The sequence below is a fragment of the Pagrus major genome, chromosome 4, assembly GCF_040436345.1.
Source record: "Pagrus major chromosome 4, Pma_NU_1.0".
NCBI classification, from domain to species: Eukaryota; Metazoa; Chordata; class Actinopteri; order Spariformes; family Sparidae; genus Pagrus; species Pagrus major.
Genome location: NC_133218.1, coordinates 21462830 through 21486766, shown reverse-complemented (window position 1 = coordinate 21486766; position 23937 = coordinate 21462830). Strand labels below are relative to the sequence as shown.

The following is a 23937-nucleotide window of genomic DNA, read 5'->3' as shown; positions in this document are numbered from 1 at the left end:
CATCATTCTGCAGTAAGATCAGAAAGTGTCGGCGGTGTTATTCCATGCGGCTGCAGGCTCATGTCTCATCCTCCAAAATGTTCCTCCAACTTGCTGCGGGACCAATTATACGTTTTTTATCAAAAGAAAAAGACAGATCTTCTGTTTTAACACAATCAGTTCGTGTGCGCGGGTTCAGGCCGATCATGCATCGGCGTCCCTCCTCCTCGACTTACACGTGGATAATAGATGGCCTGTGTGTCTGTTTCCAGATTTCACATTACTGGTGTCTCCGTATACTCTAGGCGTAAACAATCGTAAGCCCTGGTGGGGATACATGTGAGCGAGGGTTTGAGGGAGAAGAATAACTCTCTAGCTGGTGACTTAGTTTTGCTGTAGATAGAGAAATATGTTTTCTATTTGAAAGGGTTGTAGTGCAATTAATTTATTGATCTGCTTCTGCTCTCTCTCGTGAAGCATTTGTGTTTAGAGCTACTTCATAATCATCTTTTTACTTGCAAAACCTGACTTCTCATTTTATATTACTCAACACTTAATAAGTGACCATCAAGCAGTGTTAGTTTGATGATCTTTAAAGTATATATTATGCTATAAATTACTACTTTTTAAGGGACCAGACAAGTAACAAACCTCTGCTACTCATTCTGTGGGAGACAAAGATTGCATTACATTCCTTCACAGTACAATACTCATCAATCAGACGTCTTTTTGTATCCTCTAAAGCCTAATATGCATTTACTTTTATCAGTGTTTATATGGAAACCTCTTGGTAGTTTAATGTAAATGGTGCAGTTGTGATTCCAGTCAAAAACTAAGCCTGGCTTACTTCAATCTCAGGATTAAACATCTTCTAATGTTTGTCGAGCAGATGTCAGATGTGTGCAGTCGATCCCCAAAGGTTCATGATGTATTTACCAACAAACAAATGCCTTAAACGTCTGTTTTTACTTTTTGTATGATTTTGTAACAACAAAGCTTCCGAACTGAATTCCAAATCTGTTTCATATCATTTGTTGCTGCTGCTAGTCGTTGCAAAGTAGTTGCTCTGTCTGCTTTGACGTGCATGAATTTTTCTGTAAATATTTTGTCTGTTACGCTCTAAGTTCACTGTAGCCTATTGTACAGAAGCGCAGTAACGCTGTTAATATTTAACACAATAAATGAAGGAATAACAGTTTTTAATGTGAGTTTTATTGGTTCATAGCCTATACAACAGCACAAAAACCTGGCAAACACAGCAGCATAAAAGGTTTCACATAAAGGAACCGACAGTTTACTGCTCTGACTCAATCCAGCTCACCTGATTCCAGCTTCCTCCTGCTCACCTGTGTCTCATTCTCTACTCACTCTGACAGTATGCTGTATGTATACCAGGCATTTTTCCTCAGCCGGTGTCTTTGCTTTCCAGCCTATTAAACCTGAACCCTGAAACCTGACACCTGCACCTCAACCAGTACCTGTGCCTGTCCTCCTACTTGCATCTCTCACCTGTGGATTCTTAGTTACACTGATTCAGACTTCCCACCATGCCAGTACACTTAAAATAGCTGCATTTTTTTTTTCAATAAATCACTGGACTCTTCCAGTCAGATTTTCTGCATTTGGATCCCGAAAAGGTCAAGAAACTGCCTTATAACCACCTTAAAGATCCTCTCTAGATATGTTTTCAGACAGAAAAAATACATTGTCTTTGAATGATAATTAATGTTGTCACAATCCGGTTCAAGGCTGGACAAAGGAGGGGAGAACACATGAGGTGTAACTAAAAATAAGTTTAACATAGACAAACTAAACACAGCACGGCTAAACAGGGTGGAAGCCGGGAGAGAGAACGACTGGCTGGCTCCAGCAGACCAGGTGAGCTGAATCTACCTGATGACCTCACTGCACCCATCAAGCTTCTAGAGGGAGAGGCCTGTTCACGGGGTCGTCTGAAAAGTTCAATAAGCTACTCACAACCTCTTAACAGCGCATCTAGTCATTCTCCCTCAGTGAAAAAATCACAATCTCTGAATGTGTAAGTATCCTACAGGTCACCAGATGTCTCCAACATCCCCGAAAAGTCCATTCTCAATATTTCTGAAGTGGTTTCTGTTTGAATTTGAAAAAGCGAAGCACCAAGGGGCCGGACTTTTACATTTCCTGTGTCTGAACCTGTGAAGCTCAGAGTTTAAATGTGTTAAAACAATTCACTTTTTATTTTTTTATTAGTTCTGACAATTGAAAAACAATCATGGATACAAAAGTGTGGGATAAAAACAGGAGACGCTCCTTTATCATATGAGAAGTGGGTTGTCAGTTTGGCTCTCTGGGTTCAAACTTTTTAATGAAACGAGAGTTTTTTTGTGCTGATTAATAAAATGAGCAAGGGGTCACGACGAGTTATTAAAGGGGCCACATTCGACCTGCAGAAAAGGTCTGTCCTACAAACAACTTGCCCTAAATTTTCACAGGGACAAACCTCATTCAATGAAAGTGAAGAACAGTCTTCTAGTGTCAAACATCAACACACTTCCTCGAGTGGAGGACGGCTGACAGACAAATAAAACCCTGAACTAATATATCAAACATGATTCAACAAAACAAATATGGGCGTAAAGGAAATACATGACAATAATAAGCACACAAATTAAGCAGAATCAGCTCAGAATAATCCCACAAATTGAGAGTGCAGGGTGCTGTATCATGTGTGACCACCAGATGGCGCCCAATACCAACAAATGATGAGAACACACACTGATCTCTTTTCTCTCCTCTCTTTTGTCCTCTAACCACACATCCAACATCTCCACACCTGAAACTTCTCTTATCATTATTATTGTTATGGTATGGTTTTAATTTTTTTATTTTTTTTTTAAACCTGGATTAGGTTAGTGGTTTTAGCCTTTTTTAGTTTTTGGGGCAAAAATGTGGGCTTCAAAATCCTGTTAAAGGTTTCAAATGTATCTTAATCAAATATTAAATGTTGAAAGAATTGTGTTCACGCCTCTGTGGGAAGATGTGGCTGTCGGGAGGGGGAGGAAATATGGGAGACGCTTAAATAATTGATGGATTCCTACGATGAGGAGAGGAGCTGGTTGGAGGGGGAATCCACTCCTGCTCATTTGGTTTCCATAGCACCGCCCTCGGGAGACCTGCAGCTTTTTATACATGGGCTTCACTGTGCCTGTTTTTGTTTTTTATTGCACACTTTTGAGCCTTAAAAAAAAGCAAAATAAACACATGCAAACGAAAAAAACAAAAAAAACCCCTCATATAATCCAGACTGCGACATAACTGATGGACTGAACTATACACCCTGTCCTCCTCTGTCCCCCCCTCATATGTTTGTATTAAAACAACCAACAGAATCAGACTCGTGTGTGTATTCTCATGTTTTATGTCGACTCCTGGCCTCCAGTGAGTCGTGCGGAGCAGCTGGCCAGATGTTGGACGCGGAGCTGCCTGTCGCTGACCTCGGTGCTGAACACGACGTCAGATGAACCTGCGCTCACCACAGGAGACACGATACAGCCTCACTCCCCTCATTGATTTACCGAAGCCGCTCCAAACACGCACTCCCGCTCCCTAAACTTTCAGCTTTGGGTTTTCTTTTTTCACCCCCCTAATCCTTGCATTCATCCGTCCTCTCTTTTTTTTTTTTTCCTGCGCTGCTCCACGACGCCGGCTGTCAATTTCCCCCCTCCGCGTTGTTTCCGTCGTGATGGCACTCGGCGCGGCTACTGTACGCCAGGCGGGTGATGAGTTGGGGGTGGATGAAGGCGCACAGCTCGTCTGAGTCTTTACGCGGAGGTGTTTTCGTTTCAGATCTTTGATTGTGAAAAGTAGGCGCGGTTTTTTTGTTGTTGTTTTTTTTGTTTTGTTTTTTGTTTGTTTTTTTTGGGACCGTCGCCTCCCCTGGACTGTAGATCTGTTATAACTTGGTTTGTTGTTTTTCCTCGTAGCCGCTGCAGTCGGCCATCCTGCGCTGTAACATGACGATCAAGCATTAAAAATAATCTTGAGAAAACAGGCCGACACATAGAAACTGGATATGGAGGCAGTGAAGATGAGAGCCACGGCGGGGGTGAAAGAATTTGCGGGGAAGGCCCTGGGTCATATGCACAGGTAAGGACACGCATTATTTATTTATTTGTTTATTTATTTGACAATCTCCTCGTGTGGGAGTGTGATTGTGATTAATGCTCACCCAAAATTGATTTACAACTTAAAGAGGGATGATGGTCACGCCTCTAGATGGGGGAAGAAAATTATGCAATCAAATGTGTGTGTAGGTGTGTGTGTGTGTGTGTGTGTATGTGTGCACACGCAGCTGTCAGTCCGTCCTGATGCGGGGCCTGTGCGTGAATCTCATTAGTGCAGGCCACCACGCGCGGAATTTTTTTTGGGGGGGGCGGTGGGATTCATTCATAATTTATATAACGCATTGTATCATATTATCTTTAAAAGCAGTGACGCACGCGTCTGGATGAACGTGCAGAATCAAACGCGTCGCTTTGAACAGGGGTTTCCTTGAGAGGTGGTGATGGCGTCTGCACCTGTGGTCCAATAAAGACGTGTAGACGTCCTGCTATCTTATAGATGGATCCCTTGTGAATCCATGTGTCATGTGTTACCTGAGCGCAATTCTTTTAAATCTGAGAGAGAAATCCAGTAAAAAACGAATGCGCATATTGATGATGAGCTCAAGTTTCCGATTATTCTTATTCTGCAAAAAAAAACAGGCCTTTGATTTCACTGCAATCTATACATTAATACGTATTTAATTCTCCTTTAATTGGCTGCTGTTGCTTTTCATTCAGGAATTGAGCAGTTTTTTCGATTTTGATCATTTTTGCATGCTGGATTTGGACACTCTGTTGTAACTGTGGCTCACCTGGAGGGGTCTGAGGAATGCCCACAGACGTGTTTCTGTCTGGAGGCTGGAGCCGCTGCTCGGTCCCGTGAATGCTAATGAGTGCGAAAGTGAGCGGGCTGCTGCTGCAATGCGGTACAGTCAGGGACATCAGCTCCACAGGCCCAGCTCATTTATTTTATTCTTATCTTTTCGTCTCAAGAGCAAAACCAGATGGATATATTTGTTTAATACAGGCGAGGTCCATGTGTCTAGAGTCATCTGACTTGGACCTCACAGCTAGATGTGATGCTCCTTCAGTGACAGAGAGAGTAATCTCCAGTGTGGAGGCCTCACACGTGCACAGATGGTTGGTTTTGGTGATGCTGCATGACTCGCCTCCTTCATGTTCTTGACTTAAATGACAAGAAATCTCAGACAGGCACGCAAACCACCCAAACCTCCCCCCCAGCATCCAGCCCAGAATTAACCCCTCATCCAGAAACAGAAATAAAAACGGGCCTCCTTGAAATATTTCACATTTAAAGCCGCAATTTGTAGGAAAAGTTGATTTTTTGACTCTCATTCCCAACTCGTGACATAATGACGCTTTGGGATGGAGGCCTGTAATCCCAAAGCGTCATTATTTGACGAGTTGGGAATGAGACTTAAAAATCAACTTTTCCTACAGATAGCAGCTTTAAGGAGATAATCTAAATATTTTAAGGGTGGTGTTTCCTTAGACACACTTGCTAGACACTGTCTTCACCTGGCTGTTATAACAGGGTGATGGAGAGGAGGCAGAAAACGGGCGAGGTGATCGAGCTGACGGAGGACGGGCGGCCCCGGGAGGCCGCGGAGAAGAAGCCCCCGCTGTGCGACTGCAACTGCTGCGGTCTGCCCCGCCGCTACATCATCGCCATCCTGAGCGGCCTGGGCTTCTGCATCTCCTTCGGCATCCGGTGTAACCTGGGCGTGGCCATAGTGGGCATGGTCAACAACAGCACCATCCACCAGAACGGCAAGATCATCGTCATAGAGGTGTGGCAGCCGGCAGCGAGCTCTCCTGACGTAGAAACAGACGTAGGCTGCATGCCTCCAGACGCAAGACAGCTGCTTGGTGTTTAAGGGGGAAAGAAAAGCGGGAGGAGGGGACATTAACGCAGAATACGCGAGGCCTGCTGTCACATTAGGCCATAAAATCACCTCCCAAATGTTAAACTGCCCCCAGTGATCAGGCCTGATGAGCTTCTGCAAAATTAAAGCTGATATTTGTGCGTAAGAAACCCCGAAATAGGCGTGGGGTATTTTTAAAACACGCCTAAATTATTAATGCGTCATAAATGTGATCCTGCTCCATGTCAGCTCGCTTTTATAGTCTCTAAAATGTGGATTACAGGATGAAATTTTAATAAGATCAAATGCATCTGTGTGTGAAAGCTAAATCGTGCAGAAACGTAACAAAAAACGTCACAGTGTCACGTTATTTTAAAATGTAATCCCCTTGAAAGCATCTAGGCTATTTGCGTAAAAAAAGGGAATAGGTGCGAAATTAAAAGGCACATAGATCTTTTAAAGCAGGTTATGTCTCAATATGCGAATTCACAATATAGCCTATGATTATTAGGCTACACAATATATATTTATATTCATGTTTCTGTGTTGAGGCCGAATAATCGTAGGATAGCTACATCAAATAACCTAAGAAGAAGAAGAAGAAAAAGAAGAAGAATCATCTTCATCAGATCATCTTCTTATTAGTTTTTCTTTCTAGACAGCGCAGGGCAGATGAATGATTTCTGTGATGAGATCGAAATAAACCAATAAAGGCAGCAGGCCTTTAATAAACAGGCCAATCAGTTCAAACAATGCATGTTTTTCGTTTGTTTCCCGAATGATCGTCTCAAAATGAAGCAGCAGCCTCCAGCAGCAGAGGTCGTTCATCAATGTTTAGTGTCGGTTTTGCTTTTTTTTTATTATTTTTTTTTTTAGTTAAAACGCTTTGTCTTCTAGAAAGCCAAGTTCAACTGGGATCCAGAGACGGTGGGGCTGATTCACGGCTCTTTCTTCTGGGGCTACATCGTGACGCAAATCCCGGGGGGATACATCTCCTCCAGGCTGGCAGCGAACAGGTAGGCGTGAACCAGCACTAATACAACACAGTCACACTCGTTTGGCAGATGAAGCAGTGTGATTTCTATTATTTATCATTTTATCATTATTGTGGCCTGTTGAACGAAATGACTGAACAGTTGGTGTGAATCTCTGTCTTCATTGTTATTTAAAAATAAATAAATAAATAAAAAGCCCAGGGAGGAGACGAACATGAACACGTGGGGACTGGAATAAAACAAATCAAACGAGGCCTCAGTTGAAAAAAAAAAAAAAAAAATCATTCTTGTCTGAATTATGAATCGGATGAACAATTCTCAGTTAAAGGCGGAGTGTCAGTAGATAAGTGCAGCAGACAGTCATCTGGTCTGAAGTGATGCAGAGCTGCGGGCAGCGCGCCGGGCTGGCAGGCCTGCAGCTCCCGGTGTCAGGGCTCCCTGCCACCTGTTAATGAGCTCCCGGGGGGAGCCGGGTCTAATCCGCCGCTCTCTCAGGGCATGGAGACCAGACCTGTCCTGTCGCCAAAGGCTTTAACTCACACGAAGCTGTGATATTAATATGCACAATTTAGGGATGAAATGCTGAATGTTTATTGTCTGACATGAATATTGAGCGCTGATGTCATCGAGGCAGCTAAACAGTAAGAGGCCCAAATCTTAAACACAACATAAAAAGTAAAACATTACTCTAACATTAGGCTACCCAATAATAATGATAATAATAATGATGGTAATAAATGGAGCTAGAAGAGAAATGTATAAATAGGCTACATCTTCCTGGTTTTATTGTAGGCCCATCTCTCTTTTTAAAAAAATGTTTATTTTCCCGGTTTGTCTCTTCCTCGTCCTGTTGATTGACACGCGGATGTAATCGAATCAATTGGTCTCGTGCCCAACAGTGGTCTCAACCGGATTAGGGCTTGCCCCCCGCGTGCAGATGAGAGGGGCGGGAGAACGTGACCGAAATGACAAATGGCTCCGTGTTTGTGGACGGCCTGGTCCTCCTGCCTCTGCTGCTGCCTCGCCTTACAGAAAAGAAAAATAGGATTAAGAAATAATAACGTTCTTCTGTCTTCCTCTACGACGAAACTGAAGAAGTTGTGAGCTGTATGTTGACACTAAGCACATGTTGTTGAATAAACGATTAATAAATCCGTTTAGACGTCAAATTAAAACGTCATTCTTCACGAAAAACACACTTCCTGGACAGTACCGCGTTCGAAATTGTTGCTAAGCGACACCTACGCATCGATGCGACTGTCAGTGGGGCGTGGCCGCTTGGAATGTTTAGCTCACTGACGTCAGAAGATCGAATGTGGCGCAGGGCCAATCAGAACAAAGGACACAAAGTTCGAACAGCGTCGATGTGTGATGAGCTCGGTTTAAGTTCGTGACAGATTTCTCTTGTTTTTCAAGGAGATGAAGAGGAGACTTGAAATTCACTGTCAAATATAAATCTGTTACGTTTCATAGATATTTCAGTGAAATATGAAGGCTTATTAAAAAATCTTAGACCAACAATATTTGATATTTTTGTCTTTAAATAAAGACTGGGATATTTAATTGTAATATTTCAATGCACAGTTCCTGTTTACAACGTCACAAAGCTGAATTATGGTAAATGCCATTCTGGGAATGAAAATCTTCACTTAGGCCCGATGAGTTCAGATCTTCATCCACATTTTATTAAAAATAACTGCAGTAAAACAATCTTCATAGTTCAGTGTTGATTAGGTTTTATTGTCAAGAAGCAGGTGCAACAAAATCTAGTCTGGTCCTGGCAAAACATCACTCACATTTGCACAAAATCTTTTATCCTTTCAATTTCCTCCCAGCCTTGGACACCATTATGCCATCCTTTAGTACCATTACATCATTCTTACTGTATGTAATATTTACTTATCTACGTGGGAGCTAACCACATTTTCATACCAGGTACTGTTGAGCATTACCTCCCTTCTTTCAAGGTCAAACACCTGTATTCCCATAATGTCTCCTCATCGTCACTTTCCGGCAAAGTCATCCTGACCTTTAACATGAACACGTCTTTACACAATTATTTCTTGCTAGCAGTAATAAAAAGAATTGATTAAACTTGACTATTATTGATTATTCATATATTGATTAGGATTAACAATGTTATAGTAAAGTCAAACATGCAGAAGTATTGAAGATAAATCCTATCATTTCCAGGGTATTCGGTGCAGCCATCGTCCTGACCTCGACTCTTAACATGTTCATCCCCTCGGCCGCCCGGGTCCATTATGGGTGTGTCATCTTTGTGAGGATATTACAAGGTCTGGTGGAGGTGAGAGAATGTTGACAACATTTTTAAATCTTCTGTTCCTCCAGTAAGGATTATATCTGTTACTATGGCTGGGGTTCTGCAATAATACACTATACAAAGGGCCCACCTGCAAATTTTACTCCACGAGAAAGCAAAGGAAAGACTGAAATGTGAGACGAGCTGTATTGATCCAGTCCACTACAGCTGAGTGTCTGTGGGATAGTCCGGCTCCTTTTTCTGCTGTCATACTTTGTATCCTGGAAACACATCAGCAAGGTGCTGGTACACAGAGGGATGAGAAGGGAAATGCTGAAAGGCAAAAAACGGGTCAGTCCTCTGGCTTTGTAGTGAAACATGACACACAGATACACTATCTGTCTTTCGTGTAGTAAATCTTGGCATGCTGATGACATTTGTTTGTTGATTGTTGAGTTAAGAATACAGAAAACTGATACTACAGTTCTTAAACGTGTGAACATAACAGACATGCTGAAATATAGAGATGAAGTTGTTGGTTTATTGTTTGTATGAATAGAAGATCTGTGTTTTTTTTGGATAAAACATGTTGCAGCAAGTCTTTATTACAGTCTAAATGGGAGTCTTGTTGTGTGAATAAAAACAATTTAATATTATAATCTAATATTTCATCCCTTGAAGACTGGAAGTTGTGCACTGCCCTCCTCAGAAAGTCCATGCAGATCGTATTTTAAGCCAACACAGTTTGTTCAAATTAGCGGCTGATGAACATTTAATAGCCGCGGAGCCGCTTTGCTCCATGAACAGCTCATCAGGTCCTCTTTGCTCATGGCCCTGTGCAATTTGCTCCTGTTAATTAAAAGGGTGAAAATGTTAATTTTTGTTAGTTATTATATGAGATATCTGTTGGTTCTTGTTCAGATCTGAAAGGGTATTCCCTCACAGACATGATCCTAAACTCAAATAATCCAGAAATACAATGCAAAGGTAAAGTTTTGCTTTGTTCTATTTATGTTGGGATTTTGAGTCTATTATTTACTGGATTAACGGCGCGTTAGATCCGTCAAAATTGGCGCAAACTAATGGATGCATGTGGCATTTAATCATTTAATTGCACAAACCTGCATATTTATTTTTTATCACATTAATTGGTTGGATTTGAATCCTTCTGTTTGCACACACTACTAGCTCCTGGGATGCAAATAAATGGCTGACATGGAGCATTGACTGCTCTTATTACTTAAATATATTTCGCAAAGACTTGTTCCAGTCGGCTGCTCACTGTTACTGCATGTTTCTTTACCATGAATTAATACAGACTGTTTCTGTGTGGTGCGTTCAGGGAGTAACATACCCGGCATGTCACGGCATCTGGAGTAAGTGGGCTCCTCCGCTGGAAAGGAGTCGTCTGGCCACCATCTCGTTCTGTGGTAACTGCTTATTTGTATCATGTATAATATAAATCAAAACTGATGTGTTGCATGTATCGATCACGAGGTCTGATCTTCCCTCGTCTGTGTCTGTCAGGCTCGTATGCTGGTGCTGTGATAGCGATGCCTCTGGCTGGGATCCTGGTTCAGTATTCAGGCTGGTCCTCAGTGTTCTACGTCTATGGTAAGATTGATTGATGAGGGCTTGCATGTGTTTTGTGTGTGCAGTTGAATGGGAGATGAGTTGTGACTCTGTGGCGATACAACGACAAAACAGTGGATAAATGTGTTGAAAAATGTTTAGCTGGAGTGTTTTAAAGCTCGGTAGAAACCTTAAGAGTTTGACAGTGAAAGTCAAATGGATTTATCCGGGCAGACTGCGTATCGATTTCCTCCCCCCTATGTTTGGGTGTGTCAATAAATAACCCCCCATCTCTCTCTCTCTCTCTCTCTCTCTCTCTGGACTGAATACAGTTAGCTTTCCTGTCTGGCTTATATTCTCTCAGGCATTTCGGAAAGATCAAGCTGCCAAACACTCTGTGTGTGCCTACTGCTGAGGTCAAAATTAGCTGCAGTGTTACATCTGTAATGATCTAAAGTCCTGATGTGTAATCTGTCTGTGATATGCAGGATGCGTCGGTATCTTCTGGTACATGTTCTGGATCCTTGTGTCTTACGAGAGCCCCGCTGAACATCCTACCATCACGGATGAGGAGCGCTGCTACATTGAGGAGAGCATTGGAGAGAGTGTCAAGTTATCGGGTCCTGCCGAGGTGAGGGGATGCCCTCCAGACAAACGATATAATATAGTCCACCCGACACTCGTAGCTTTCCATCATCAGCCAGTTTCTTTTGCCAGAGAGACACAACCAAACATATTTATTAGTAAAAATTCAATCCTTTGTGATAATCTATTCCAGAAATTCAAGACCCCCTGGAAGAAGTTCTTCACCTCTATGCCTGTCTATGCAATCATCGTGGCAAACTTCTGCAGGAGCTGGACCTTTTACCTGCTGCTCATTAGCCAGCCTGCATACTTCGAGGAGGTGTTTGGCTTCGAGATAAGCAAGGTGAGTTAGTGGACAAGTGACAAACGTGGAGCATGAATTGTTTGATCGATACATGATAGATGTTTCAGAGCTGAGCGTGTAACACTTTGTAGCTGGTACGAATCATTATCAGAATCAATGTCAGTGTGACTGACTGGTGGTTCTTTCTCATGAACTAATGTTTTACATAACAAGGTAGCATCAGTTCACAAAAGATAAAAAAAAAGGGTGTCAAAGTGATGTCAAATGATGTTGGTTTAAGAAAATAAGCAACCATAGAAAAAGTGATTCATATGGGATAAAATAAAATAAATAACATCAGGTCTATGCTAGCAATGCATCAAATGGGTGCATGTCTGTTAAATACACGATCTGTTCAAGCCCCTAAAAATTGACCGTCCAGTGTTGCAGATTGCAATCAATGAAAATGCAAAAAAAAAAAAAGAAAAAAGAAGAGGTCCTCTCAAGAGCCTGTGTTTGGTTTAGTTTTTGTAGAAACATGGCGGTGCATAATGGTGGTAAGGTAAAGAAAACTAAATGATTCTTAGCTAGAAGTGATTATATACTAATGAATACATAATTATGAATATTATATTCCTTTTTTGCCCCTAAATCCTTCGCACCGGACCTTTAAGAGATTAATATTCTCTGTGATATTTAGTCACTACAGTGCAAATTCCCACAATGAAAACAAAAAAAAAGACGTGTTCATGGCGCATACATTTCTGCTGACTAACGGTTCCACAATGCAACAGATCCAAAACTGAGCAGTCAGAGATGCAGCTGATTTGGTTGATTTTCTGTATGTGGTTGTAGGTCGGCATACTGTCTGCCCTGCCCCACTTGGTGATGACCATCATTGTGCCCATCGGTGGCCAGCTGGCCGACTACCTGCGCAGCAAGAACATCCTGTCCACCACCAATGTCAGGAAAATCATGAACTGTGGAGGTGAGAAGTCTGAACCAAGGATGAAATATTGTTTTCCACACCTCTCTCAGCACAGTCACAGGGTGTTACTGTCATGGTGTCGGATCCATACTGCTCTGTTTTCAGTCGCTTCTCGCTGCCAGATGGGTTGGAGAGCTGGTTGTGTTTAGGTTTTTTTAAAAAAATCTATCTGTTCAATAGTTACACTCAAGTTTACTCGCTGATTGTGACTGTGCATTGATTTCATATCTGTCCCTTATGTAATTGAGTGCAGACCATGTATCATGCTTAATTCAATTGGCACTGCGATGACCAACAGCCCGTGGGCATTGTGTGTGTGTGTGTGTGTGTGACCTGCTGTCTGTCTCTGTTAGGATTTGGCATGGAGGCCACATTGCTGCTGGTGGTCGGATATTCCCACAGTAAAGGGGTGGCCATCTCCTTCCTGGTGCTGGCAGTGGGCTTCAGTGGATTTGCTATATCAGGTTAGTAAAACACACTTTCAGCTCAAATATACCATATTAATATTATACTGTAGTTAAAATGATGCGTTCACTGCAGGGGAGTTTTTAACTTTACCGGACTTAAAATAATAGTTTGTCATGTTTGGGGAAACACTTATTTGCTTTCTTGCTGAGCTTTAGATTAAACAATTGATACCACTCACACATGTGTACGTTAAATATGAATCTACAGCCAGGAGAGTGTTTTTGTAGCTTAGCGAGAAACAGGGAAACGGCTAGCTCTGTCCAAAGATGACAACATTAGCCTGTCAGCACCTCTAAAGCTCACTAACTAAAGGGGCCCTGTGGAACGTCTGTGTTGTTCTGGACGCTGGTCGTTAGTTTATGCTAGCGGACTCCATTTCTAAACTAACATTAGCTACTGTTGCTCTCTGTTAGCAAGAGGCACTGAGACGAAAAACTTGCGCATAAAGTCACATCATTTGGACTGTTGTGGAAAATCTGATCTGAGACCTTAACAAAGAAATCTACAGTCCAGCAGCTTTAAACAACTCAAACAAATCATCAGATTGCATTTCGATATCAGTTAGTGGATCTGCAGGCAACCAAAGCCCACTCAGACACGATCGGTTAATAGAACTCGGACTACAAACGGAAACCAGAACACTTGCGATACCAAAACCCTGACGATTTCCCACAGATTCTGCATTCATATGCAGATATCTGTTTATTGAGATTACTAAAGGGGCATTTTTTTCCCTACAACATCTCAAAATTGTAGTTTTTCTTCAGTAATTTCGTTGTATGGTATTAAAGCACTGCCTCCATTATCTCGTGATAGCTAGAAGTATGAGTGCAAATATTGTAGAAGGGTTAATACCTGATAAAAACTAAACTAGAGTTCCTCTGATGATAAGATTGGCTAGTTCGTTATGTACATGCAGCTTTACACTGATAAAAATGCCACTTTAAAAATAAGTCAAAAACAACAATGTATAAAAGGTGTTTCTTGCTTGTAATAAGATAAAAAAATATCTGCTATGGAAAAAATAAATATTGTCGACAAACAAGTCACATTTATCTCACTGAAATGCTACTTTGTAGGTGATAGTTCTTATATTTAGTGTAATGAGATGTTTTTGACTAAACTATTATAAGTAACTATACTTGGTAAGATTCAGAGTTTTTGCAGATTAGAACATTATAACAAGCATCTTTGAAATGTATAATATATGTGTATGTTAATACCATATTGCAGATTCATGGTGTATAACGCCACACTGAGCTTAATCAATATCAGCAGCGTATATAACAAGACTTCCCTAAGACATCAGATTTCAGATATTTGTAACACGTTTTCACTGACTGGCAGAATAAACCTTTCAGCTCTTTCCAGTCATTCATTCAACAGATCTTTCCATGTTTATGTTTAGCTACAAAGGATTCAGAGGTCTGTGACTGTGTGCAAAATCAGTTTCTTGCCTGTTGTTCTTGCGCTTTCTCCTGGAGTGTTTAATAATTCAGTGCTAGCAGTCTCGGGGGATTTGCCAGGCAGGCAGTGTGAGGCAGCTCGCGAGGACACTTACTCATTCAGCCAGTCTGAGTGGGGGAGGAGGAGGATGTGTGGCGAGTTTCTGCCTATTCCTGCAACAAGATGGTCACCATTTGTGCTGCTTTTATCCACAACTGTGTCCCGCTTCTGTTGCTTTTATTACTTCATACTCACAGTCTCAGTGTTTCCCTCGTTTTTACATCAAAGTCTGGCTGCCTGGCCTTGTCATGCTTCACAAAGGGATCAGTGAACAACAATATATTAAGTTAATGTTTTTTTTTTCTCCACCAGGCTTTAATGTCAATCACCTGGACATCGCTCCACGCTATGCCAGTATCCTAATGGGTATCTCTAATGGTGTGGGTACCCTGTCTGGGATGGTTTGCCCACTGATTGTCGGCACTATGACGAAGAACAAGGTAAGAGCTCAGCCACCGAACATGACAGTAAAAGAAGATCCTCTCATTTCATGCAATGCAATAGTGCAATAATCCAAATTAAGACCTAACTCTGTCAGCAACACTTTACATCGCCCTAACTTGCATTTAAAGCCGCATATACATGATTATTAATACACTTAACACCTATAAGTGCTGTATTTGTCATTTACACATACATGTATTTGTCAACAACAACAACTCCTCATGTGAAGCATCCATGAGTGGAAGCCTAGGAACAGTAATAAGCACATAATGGATGAATACAGTTGTAATAATATAAAATATGTCTTTATAGGAGAAGTTATCATTTCTAGCTACAACTGCACTGTGGTGTGTTACAAACAAATACGTCTTTAATGAGGAACATATTACCTGCAGCGATCCCCCAGCAGCAGAAAGGATAAGTGCATCCCTCCATTAAGAGAGCCAGCGCTACGTTACGAGACAAAGCTGCTTAAAAAAGCTCCGGCAGGGTTTAGTCAGGATATAATGTTAATTTATGTTCTGTGGTCTTCTACAAATCAAAAGTTAACACAGACATGATTCAGATTGTGAGCTCCAACAGAGCTGTTTTAAAATGAAGCTAAAACTTTTATTCTGTTTCCTCTGGAGAGTTTCCTCTGTCCTGTCAGGTTTACAACCACAGCTTTTAGAGTTGCTGCTTAAATGCGGCACAATTAATAGTTTTTTTTGACAACAATGTTTTGGACAGACAAAAAATATGTTAGTAGGATCTGTTTATTGTTTGGGTTGTTTTGATTATTTTAAAGGGATTTGTTGACGACAAGAAAAACACTTTAATAAATGTCCAGACATTTGCTTCAAGGTGTTAAAACAAATGTATGTTTTCCTTCCCTCTTCCTTCCTCTTCAGACTCGGGAGGAGTGGCAGTATGTGTTCCTGATCGCCTCCATGGTGCATTATGGCGGCGTGATCTTCTACGGGCTCTTTGCTTCGGGAGAAAAACAGCCGTGGGCCGATCCGGAACTGACCAGCGAGGAGAAGTGCGGCTTCATAGACGAGGACGAGCTGGCAGAAGAGACGGGCGACATCACTCAAAACTACGGTGCCTTCGGAGCTCCGGCGAAGTCGTACGGTGCCACCACACAGGTGAACGGCGGCTGGGCTTCAGGCTGGGAGAAGACGGAGGAGTATGTCCAAGAAGAAGCACAAGGAGCGGCCTACGGATACAGGCAGGATGAGGGATACTCCTAGACCAAACACACATTCATCGACCAATGAGTAGACTTATTTTCCTGAGTGTGCATCAGTTTAGTGATAAAAAAAAATATCAAATGAGAAACAAGAAAATCTACAATCCATTGTTGTATTGTTTGCACAAATCCTAAAGATAAATCTAAAAAAGTATCAACTTAATGTTAAAATTACTAAAATGTATAAAAAATTTAAAGATATTTGACTCATAGAGGTGTAACACATATCGAATTGGCAGTCTGTAAATGTATTATTATGCATACTGATAATAGATATATTTATTTGGAGTGCAATCGTGTATAAATGTGAACATTTTCATCCCATCAGCTGAGGCTTCCTGACCAGAATGAAGCCTGTAGGGTTACATAGAAGCTGCCAACCTCTTATTTATCAGAGTTACAGTACGACAAGCCAGCCATTACAGTGTATAAATGTCACTGCACAGCATTGTAAACAGAAACTAGACACTCTGTTGATATAGATTGTACTGTAGCTCTCCTGACTGCACTCAGAGTAGTGTGTCCTTTTAATGCACAACATGACGACTTTTGTTTTCTTATCACCGGCTTCTGTATGTGTGTGTGTGTGTATGTGTGTGTGTGGGTGTGTGTGTGTGTGTGTAAAAGTCCTCAACATGTAAGTGACCTGGTGTAGAGATTTGAGTGATATATCGACTTGTGATGATTGTTTGGTTACACGCGCATAAAGGGTAAAAATGTCCGTTTGCTACATGTGATCCATTTTGTGCCAGTTGAGCGTTTGATTTTTTGCTTGTGCAGCCCGTCACATCTCAGCAGTGTAGTGCAGGACTAAAGCCAGTCTCATTAACATTTTCCACATTAATGTCAAGCCAACAAAAGCCTAGTTGTACCAATGCATTGTTAACAGATTTCTCTAAGATAAAACCTATACGACAGATATAACTAGAGAGGAAATATGTATAAGAGTTTATAGATTCAATTTAGGCACTTTTAGACCAAGAGATTCACGACCTTACGAAGGGTCTGTGCAATGCAAAGACTTTGGGAAAGTACAGACTAGCCAAAATCAGTATGAGACTCTTACTATATCAGAATAATATTTAATGAAAAGGGAAAAATTATTATTCAAAATAGTGTGAAATAGATATTTACATAATCAAAGGGATAAGTGAAGAATTTCTCTATAGATCAAATATTTATGACTTTAAAACAACAATCCAAGTTTTGGAAAAGCTTCTATATGTATTATTAAAAAAAGAGTTTTAACATTCAGAAAAGTTCATCTGCTTCATCAGGACTGTGTGGGGTGTGGTTTGATTGGATTTGATTGATAAACAACTGCGATAGAGTGCAGAAGTCTCGTCCCTTCTGATGCGCTTCATGGGACTTTATTTTGGAAAAGTACTCAAGATGAAGGACAAATAATCTATATGATCCTGTTTGAATTGTGCCATGAATTACTCATTTGATGTTTGTCAACTTAAGGGATGATTTTTAACTAAGTGAAAAAATAGAAATAGTCTTTCTATTTCTTGTCAGTCTTATATTTCATTAGTTTTATGACAAACTGCGACTTTCTCCAGTTGAAGAATTATCTTTTAAATTGACGAACATCATATGAGTAATTAATAGCACAATTCAAACGGGCTCAAAAATGTATTTTCTCTTGCCGCTCACTACCATACATATATTTCTGAAATAAGGTCCAATGGGGGTCCATCAGAAGGGCTTCAGTTGTTGCTAAACTCTGGTTGGTGCATGGAAATAGGTAAAACTCTCCAAGACTTTAAACCAGTGAGAAACGCTGATTGAGAAAATGTGCTTTCAGGGCCTTTAAAACTAAAAGGAGAAGAGTTTAAAACGTGAATGAAGTGAACATTCCTGAACAAGTATTTGAATGTTTACGTATAGATAAGTTCACCAAAACAGGAGAATTTTATTTCAAGTTAAAGAGACGATACAGCAGGAGGAGCAATCACAAAGGGGTGCAATCTGGACAAACTGCCATTTGTCCATTTCCATTACAGAATGGAGGAGAGATTAGACATTTTATGAATTAATGTATAATGTAATGGCCTGACTTTATTTTTGGGAGTCTGATAATGAAAAAGTGTTTTAGGCTCCTGAACAGAAAGAATGAACAAACACAAACAAACCTCCACAATATGTTGTGTCCTCATTCTGCACTTAACACTGACAAGGTCTGAAAGGGGCCACTTCTGTTTATTTTGTCACGTCTGTGGAGACCTTAAGTCAGCACTTCACAATATAGATGTGCGTGGGTGTGTATTTATGCATGGAACAAAGTGAAATGTGTAGTCTGTCTTTTTGTTTTGCTTTCCTTTTCTTTCAAACTTACTTGTCTTTGTCTCAGAAACTGTTACTGATGCTTCAATTTCTTTGCACAATTAACCAAAGGTGAAGAGCAGAGCTGGGTTTCAGCTGAAAGTCAAACATTTCTAAGGGGATACAGACCATCAGTAGCGAGGCTCCACTGTATGGACCCCAGTGTGCAGGTGGCACCAAACATAACTCAGTGTACAAAGCAATAAATCCATAGTAACAGTTCTGGTCAAACGTCATCAACAATCATTATGTAACTGTTTTTTATGCGTTTGTTTAAAAGTCGTGTTTTTTGTGATAACAAATGTAGAAAATAAACATTGTAAAGAAAAAAAACATATAAATATATGTATGAAAATATAGTAATAGAGTCCAACACAAACGTCTTTGACAACATGGAAGTGCAAGGAGTTTGTGACGGGGCTGCTCACCAGATGAGAATGATAAAACGAGCTCGGTCTGCGAGGCGGACGCTCGTCTTCTTCATGTTTCTGTTTTTGTTTTTGTGTGGTCCGCACGGACTGTGTGCTGTTGTTTCCTCTCTCTTTCTCTCTCTCTCTGTCTCTCTCTCTGTCTCTTTCCTTTTAGTTTAATTAATGTTCCTCATTCAGTGGCTGGACCCTTCTTGCCCTACTGAACCACATGTACCTCCTCCTCCCCCCAGTACAACCCTGATTTCATTGTCACGATATTCATTGACATTACGAATGAAACCTAAAAAGGCGATTCTTCGTTTTCAAAAATGACAAATGTGCAACCTGAAGTAGTTAAAAGTTTCCTGTTTTGTGCCTCTGAAGTTACAGTGTAATTCTATGGCTTCTGTTGCTGTGTAAATTGAAAGGTTTGTTGATGTCAAAATGAAATACTCTATATCCTTTTTTGATATAAAAAAGCAAACAAATCCGTGTGTGTCTCTCTCGAGTATTTGTATTGGTAACAAAGATGAACGAGTAATGGAACAAGGCAGACAGTGTTGGAGAGCATAACATGCATACAGCAGGGTTTTTTTCAATTTTGCAATCTCATAGAGACTCCTTCTTGACCTTTATTTATATATGCACAATGCTATTTACACAAGTTAGTTTAAAGTTAGAAAAATCCACCAACTCCTGAGGGGATATTTAGTTCTGTAGCTGCTAAGTCCTCCACTAAATGTACATAGCGTACTACATTCAATGACCAGTGGCCTGAAAAAGCTACAACAACATCAGACTATATTTTGTTTTGCATCTTTAAGGGTGAAAAGATCTACGGGAGCCTTCTTATGAAACTTAAGAAGTCGTCTTCTTGTGATGAATTATCTCGTCATCACAGGAAAACATTAGATGTTATGTCATAATGACAAAAATAACTTGTGATCTTGAGAAAACAAATATGATTTAACTCATTATCACGGAAAAAAGGGTGGAAATAATATGTTTGACCGATGACTATTAGGGCTTCCATAAATAAGTTTCATTAAAAAACGGTTTTCAATGGAGATAACATCACCGGGAGACATTTAAAGACGAAATGTAAAGTATTGAGTTCAACACATGCTTATACGATATTTATGGAGGTAGATATTGAGGCACTTGGACAAAAATGAATGGATTTCTCAACCTCCACAGCCTCCAGTCTTCAGTGCTTCACATCATGTGACCCATCAGTTGGTCGATCAGGACAAAGTCATGCTAATTTACTTCAAATAAATACAATATTTTCACAATGGGGTGGTGAAATCGGCAATATCAGAAATGCACACAATGTGGTATGTATGCTGTGGAGGTGTTGAAGGTGCAGAAAAAGGTGATGCAGGGAGAGAGACCACATGGGCCCGGTGAAGTAGATCAGCAGACGATCCTGGCATGTCTGCTGACGACAGCCAGGACAGCCTTCAAGACAGCTGGAGGGGTGTCTCGCCAACCAGATGGTGTTCAAGCCCACCAAACTTTATTTTAAAGTGAAGTGGAGATAATCTATATAAGGTTTGTGAATGTATTCATGGTTTTGTTTGGTGCACCAGTTGGTAAGTTGATTGACATGAAACTGAAAGACTGACGAAGAAATATCCAAAATGTAGACAATGAAAAAGATTAGAAAGAACACTAATTGATTTGGGTGAGTAAACCCTTTTTGTACTTTTAAGGTTTAATTGAACCACTTTACCCACAAATGTTTCCTATTAATGGTTTCTGTTTTAGATGACAGAGGAAGTTCACATGAACACACCTCATTTTGTGGTAATTCTGGTATTTTTAAATGTGACATAGTTGCAGCGGCTGCAATGTAATCCTTTGGGGCAACTACGACTGTCATAGTAACGTCCACTAAAAGTGCTTGTTTTTGCCACTGACAGGCCGAGGTTGTTACTTTAAGTCTCTGACGACCTTTCTGAAACGACTCCTGCAGAGACAGACCTTTTTATTAAATAATAAGACCACCGGATTACATTGCAGCCATTCCAGCCATGATGCGGCTGCCAGCTGAGGAGATCTACTGTATGAAGTATGAGCCATTTACACACCAAAACATGGTAACAACGTGGTTCATATATTCAGGGATGTCACAACAACAACAGCTAATAAGCCTGATTGTCAAAGCATGTATTGCTAATCAAGATTCAATAGTATCAATATAAGTTGGTATGCTGATATTGTAGGAATAATCATTACTTAAAAAAACATGAGATCACAGTCGGGTTTTCAGCAGAGTGAGTTTTAGCTGTTCCACCAAGGCCACAGGAAGTGCACAGTTAATGGCTGCCCTCCTTCCCCCAGCGGTGAAATCAATGAGGTCAGTCCCCAGTGTTCGGCTGGACCTATTGACTGTTCTAACCTCTTAATGGAGATGAGAGGGAGGAGGAGCACTTATTGAGCCATTTGGAGGTGTTACTTCGATTTAGGAGTCGACCCCTTCCTCCACCAACAAAAGCTTCGGCACTCAGTTCTGAAGGAGATACTGTACTACAAAACGACAGAGTACATCTGAGCCTGAGTAGAGTCACATAATCTTTGTTTCTTTCAGTAAATTTCTCAATGAGTATCTCTTTGTTAGGCTGATTGAAAGCCTTGATGTACTCAGAAAGACAGAAATCAGTTTGCACAGTTATGAATGGATAAAGCCTGGGAATAAAATCCAGAAATCCAAAATGTTTCTGACACTCACTTAATATTTTATTCACTGTTGGCCTCATTATTTCCTCGATATTGCATCTAATGATGAAATATTGAAGTCCTCCTCTTCTCAAAAATGTGTAGTGAATATTGTTGCTTCACTTGTGGATGTTTTAGCTTCACTATGTAGAATGATGTGACGCTAGAAGACCGTTTCTACTTTTGAAGGTGTAAAGTTTCTGTGTCCGCCCTTAATCTAAGTTAAAGGGATAGTTCGGGTCTTTTGATGTGGGCTTGTATAAGGTACCTGTCCCTTGTCAGTGTATTACCTGCAGCAGATGACCGTCAGCTCTCTCCTTGTGTGGAGTTGCAGCGCAGAGCAGAGCATTGTGCGGCTCAGTACCGGCAGCAAGACTCGTTTTAGCCCACTAAAAGACGACCTTCGCAGTCAGACAGCCCTTTTTTTTGGGACTACATTCCCTCAACCGTACAAAATCAGTATATTATATTATAGTATATTATATATTCCTACACACAAGCAGATCAGCTGTTTGGGTCGAACTGACAGCAATGTAAAGCACCAAAAATGTTCAAAATATAGTGTGCACTTAAACGTATATATATATATATATATATATATATGTATATATATATATATATATATATATATATATATATATATATATATATATATATATACATATATACATATATATTTGGCCTTCTTTTAGGTGGCTAAAATACATCTTGCTTGCAGCACAACGATCTGCTTCCCTGTCGATGCTACACGCTGCTTCTCCACACAGGGGGAGAGCTGACGGTCATCTACTGCAGGTGATACACTGACTATAGGGATAAGTACCTCATACAATCCCACATCAAAAGACCCAAACTATCGCTTTAAGGATGGCGTGTGCGTACGAGCAGTGACATCATAAGTCTGGTAGCCAATCCTGGTCCGATATTCAACTTACACAAGTGTGACGTGGAAACTTGAAAGCCTCCAGTGCACAAATAATGAGAAGGGACTTTGTAGTGAAGTAGGAGACATCTTACTTTATGCTGAACATTTGCATATCCATAGATCCGAGATGTTGGAATGACGCAGAAGGCTTAGATGTAATTTAAAGTTCAAACCAAGTTAAAGCCAAACCAGACACAGATTTTTATTCGAACAGAGGTGCACTTCTGAAGAGGATCTTTGAAGGTGACCTATTACTTTTTTGTTGTTTTTTTTCCCCCTTTTATTTTGGTTCTTGTACATGAAGATCTTGAAAGTTAAGAAGGCCTCAGTATCTCTCCCACAGAAAAGACTGCTCTTGAAACGCCTCGTCAGTAGTACCGCCTTTAATTCCGTGACTTGTTGACATCACACTTCATCACCATGTCAAACATTATGCCGAGCTGCTAGTGTGGCAAGTATGAATTTATTTAGTGAAGTTGCTCTGTTGTTGTTACTGATGCCAGCTCAGGCGTAGTTGAGCTGACCATTCAGAGCAGACGGGAGGGGGAGCTTTAAAGAGAGCAGAACTAAAACAGAGCGTTTCAGACAGAGGGGGAATACAGAGCTGCAGAACAGGACAGTGTGAGAAAACTAATGTGTTTTTCGAGCATTAATGCATTTGAACCTATTGTAGTAAAAATAAAATTATTAATCTGAAAACAAGCGTAATATGTTTATTTAAATAATTCAAAAGCTGCTATAGATAACAGTCATAAATATTTACTAAAGCAGACCATGTCTGTAGATAATGATTAATAGGAGACATATACAATACAATGCACAGTCCATCATGCACAATAGATGTCTGATAAACTATCATTTTTAATCATCTGATAATTTCACAGAAATACCGACAGGCAACTAAATTAAACATACCTTGAGTAAACTTTTTGATTTCTGCGGGTTTAAACATTTAGGATAATGTCAACAAAATATATAATCTATACTATAATATATAATCCTGTTGTTTTTACACATTTAAATGCAGAAATGTTAAATATTATACCTTTAAAATTCTATGAATGTATCTGCACATCTGCTCATCTCTTTCCTGTGTAGTTAGATGTCTATCTTTAAAATCATTTTGAATGGATTCCTGCAGTTTGTGGTGCAGAATTAGTGAAGTAAAATTCAGACCACATCTCTTTCCTAACATCACTGACGTCAAACAACTCTGCAGGAGCTCTGAAAAGCCCAAGGTGACACAGAGATCAGTGTTTGATTGATGC

The 23937-nt window shown here is 40.5% G+C and overlaps 1 protein-coding gene across 1 annotated transcript; it reads left to right on the top strand.

Moving 5' to 3' along the window:
• Nucleotides 1–4033: 4033 nt before the first annotated feature.
• slc17a6b (solute carrier family 17 member 6b) lies at nucleotides 4034–16286 on the top strand. The gene is made up of 12 exons (XM_073464784.1): nucleotides 4034–4107; nucleotides 5620–5875; nucleotides 6848–6966; nucleotides 9139–9253; nucleotides 10551–10638; nucleotides 10736–10822; nucleotides 11269–11411; nucleotides 11559–11708; nucleotides 12504–12636; nucleotides 12990–13100; nucleotides 14923–15050; nucleotides 15945–16286. The coding sequence occupies exons 1-12, from the start codon at nucleotides 4034–4036 to the stop codon at nucleotides 16284–16286; spliced, it is 1746 nt and encodes a 581-aa protein (XP_073320885.1).
• Nucleotides 16287–23937: the final 7651 nt, after the last annotated feature.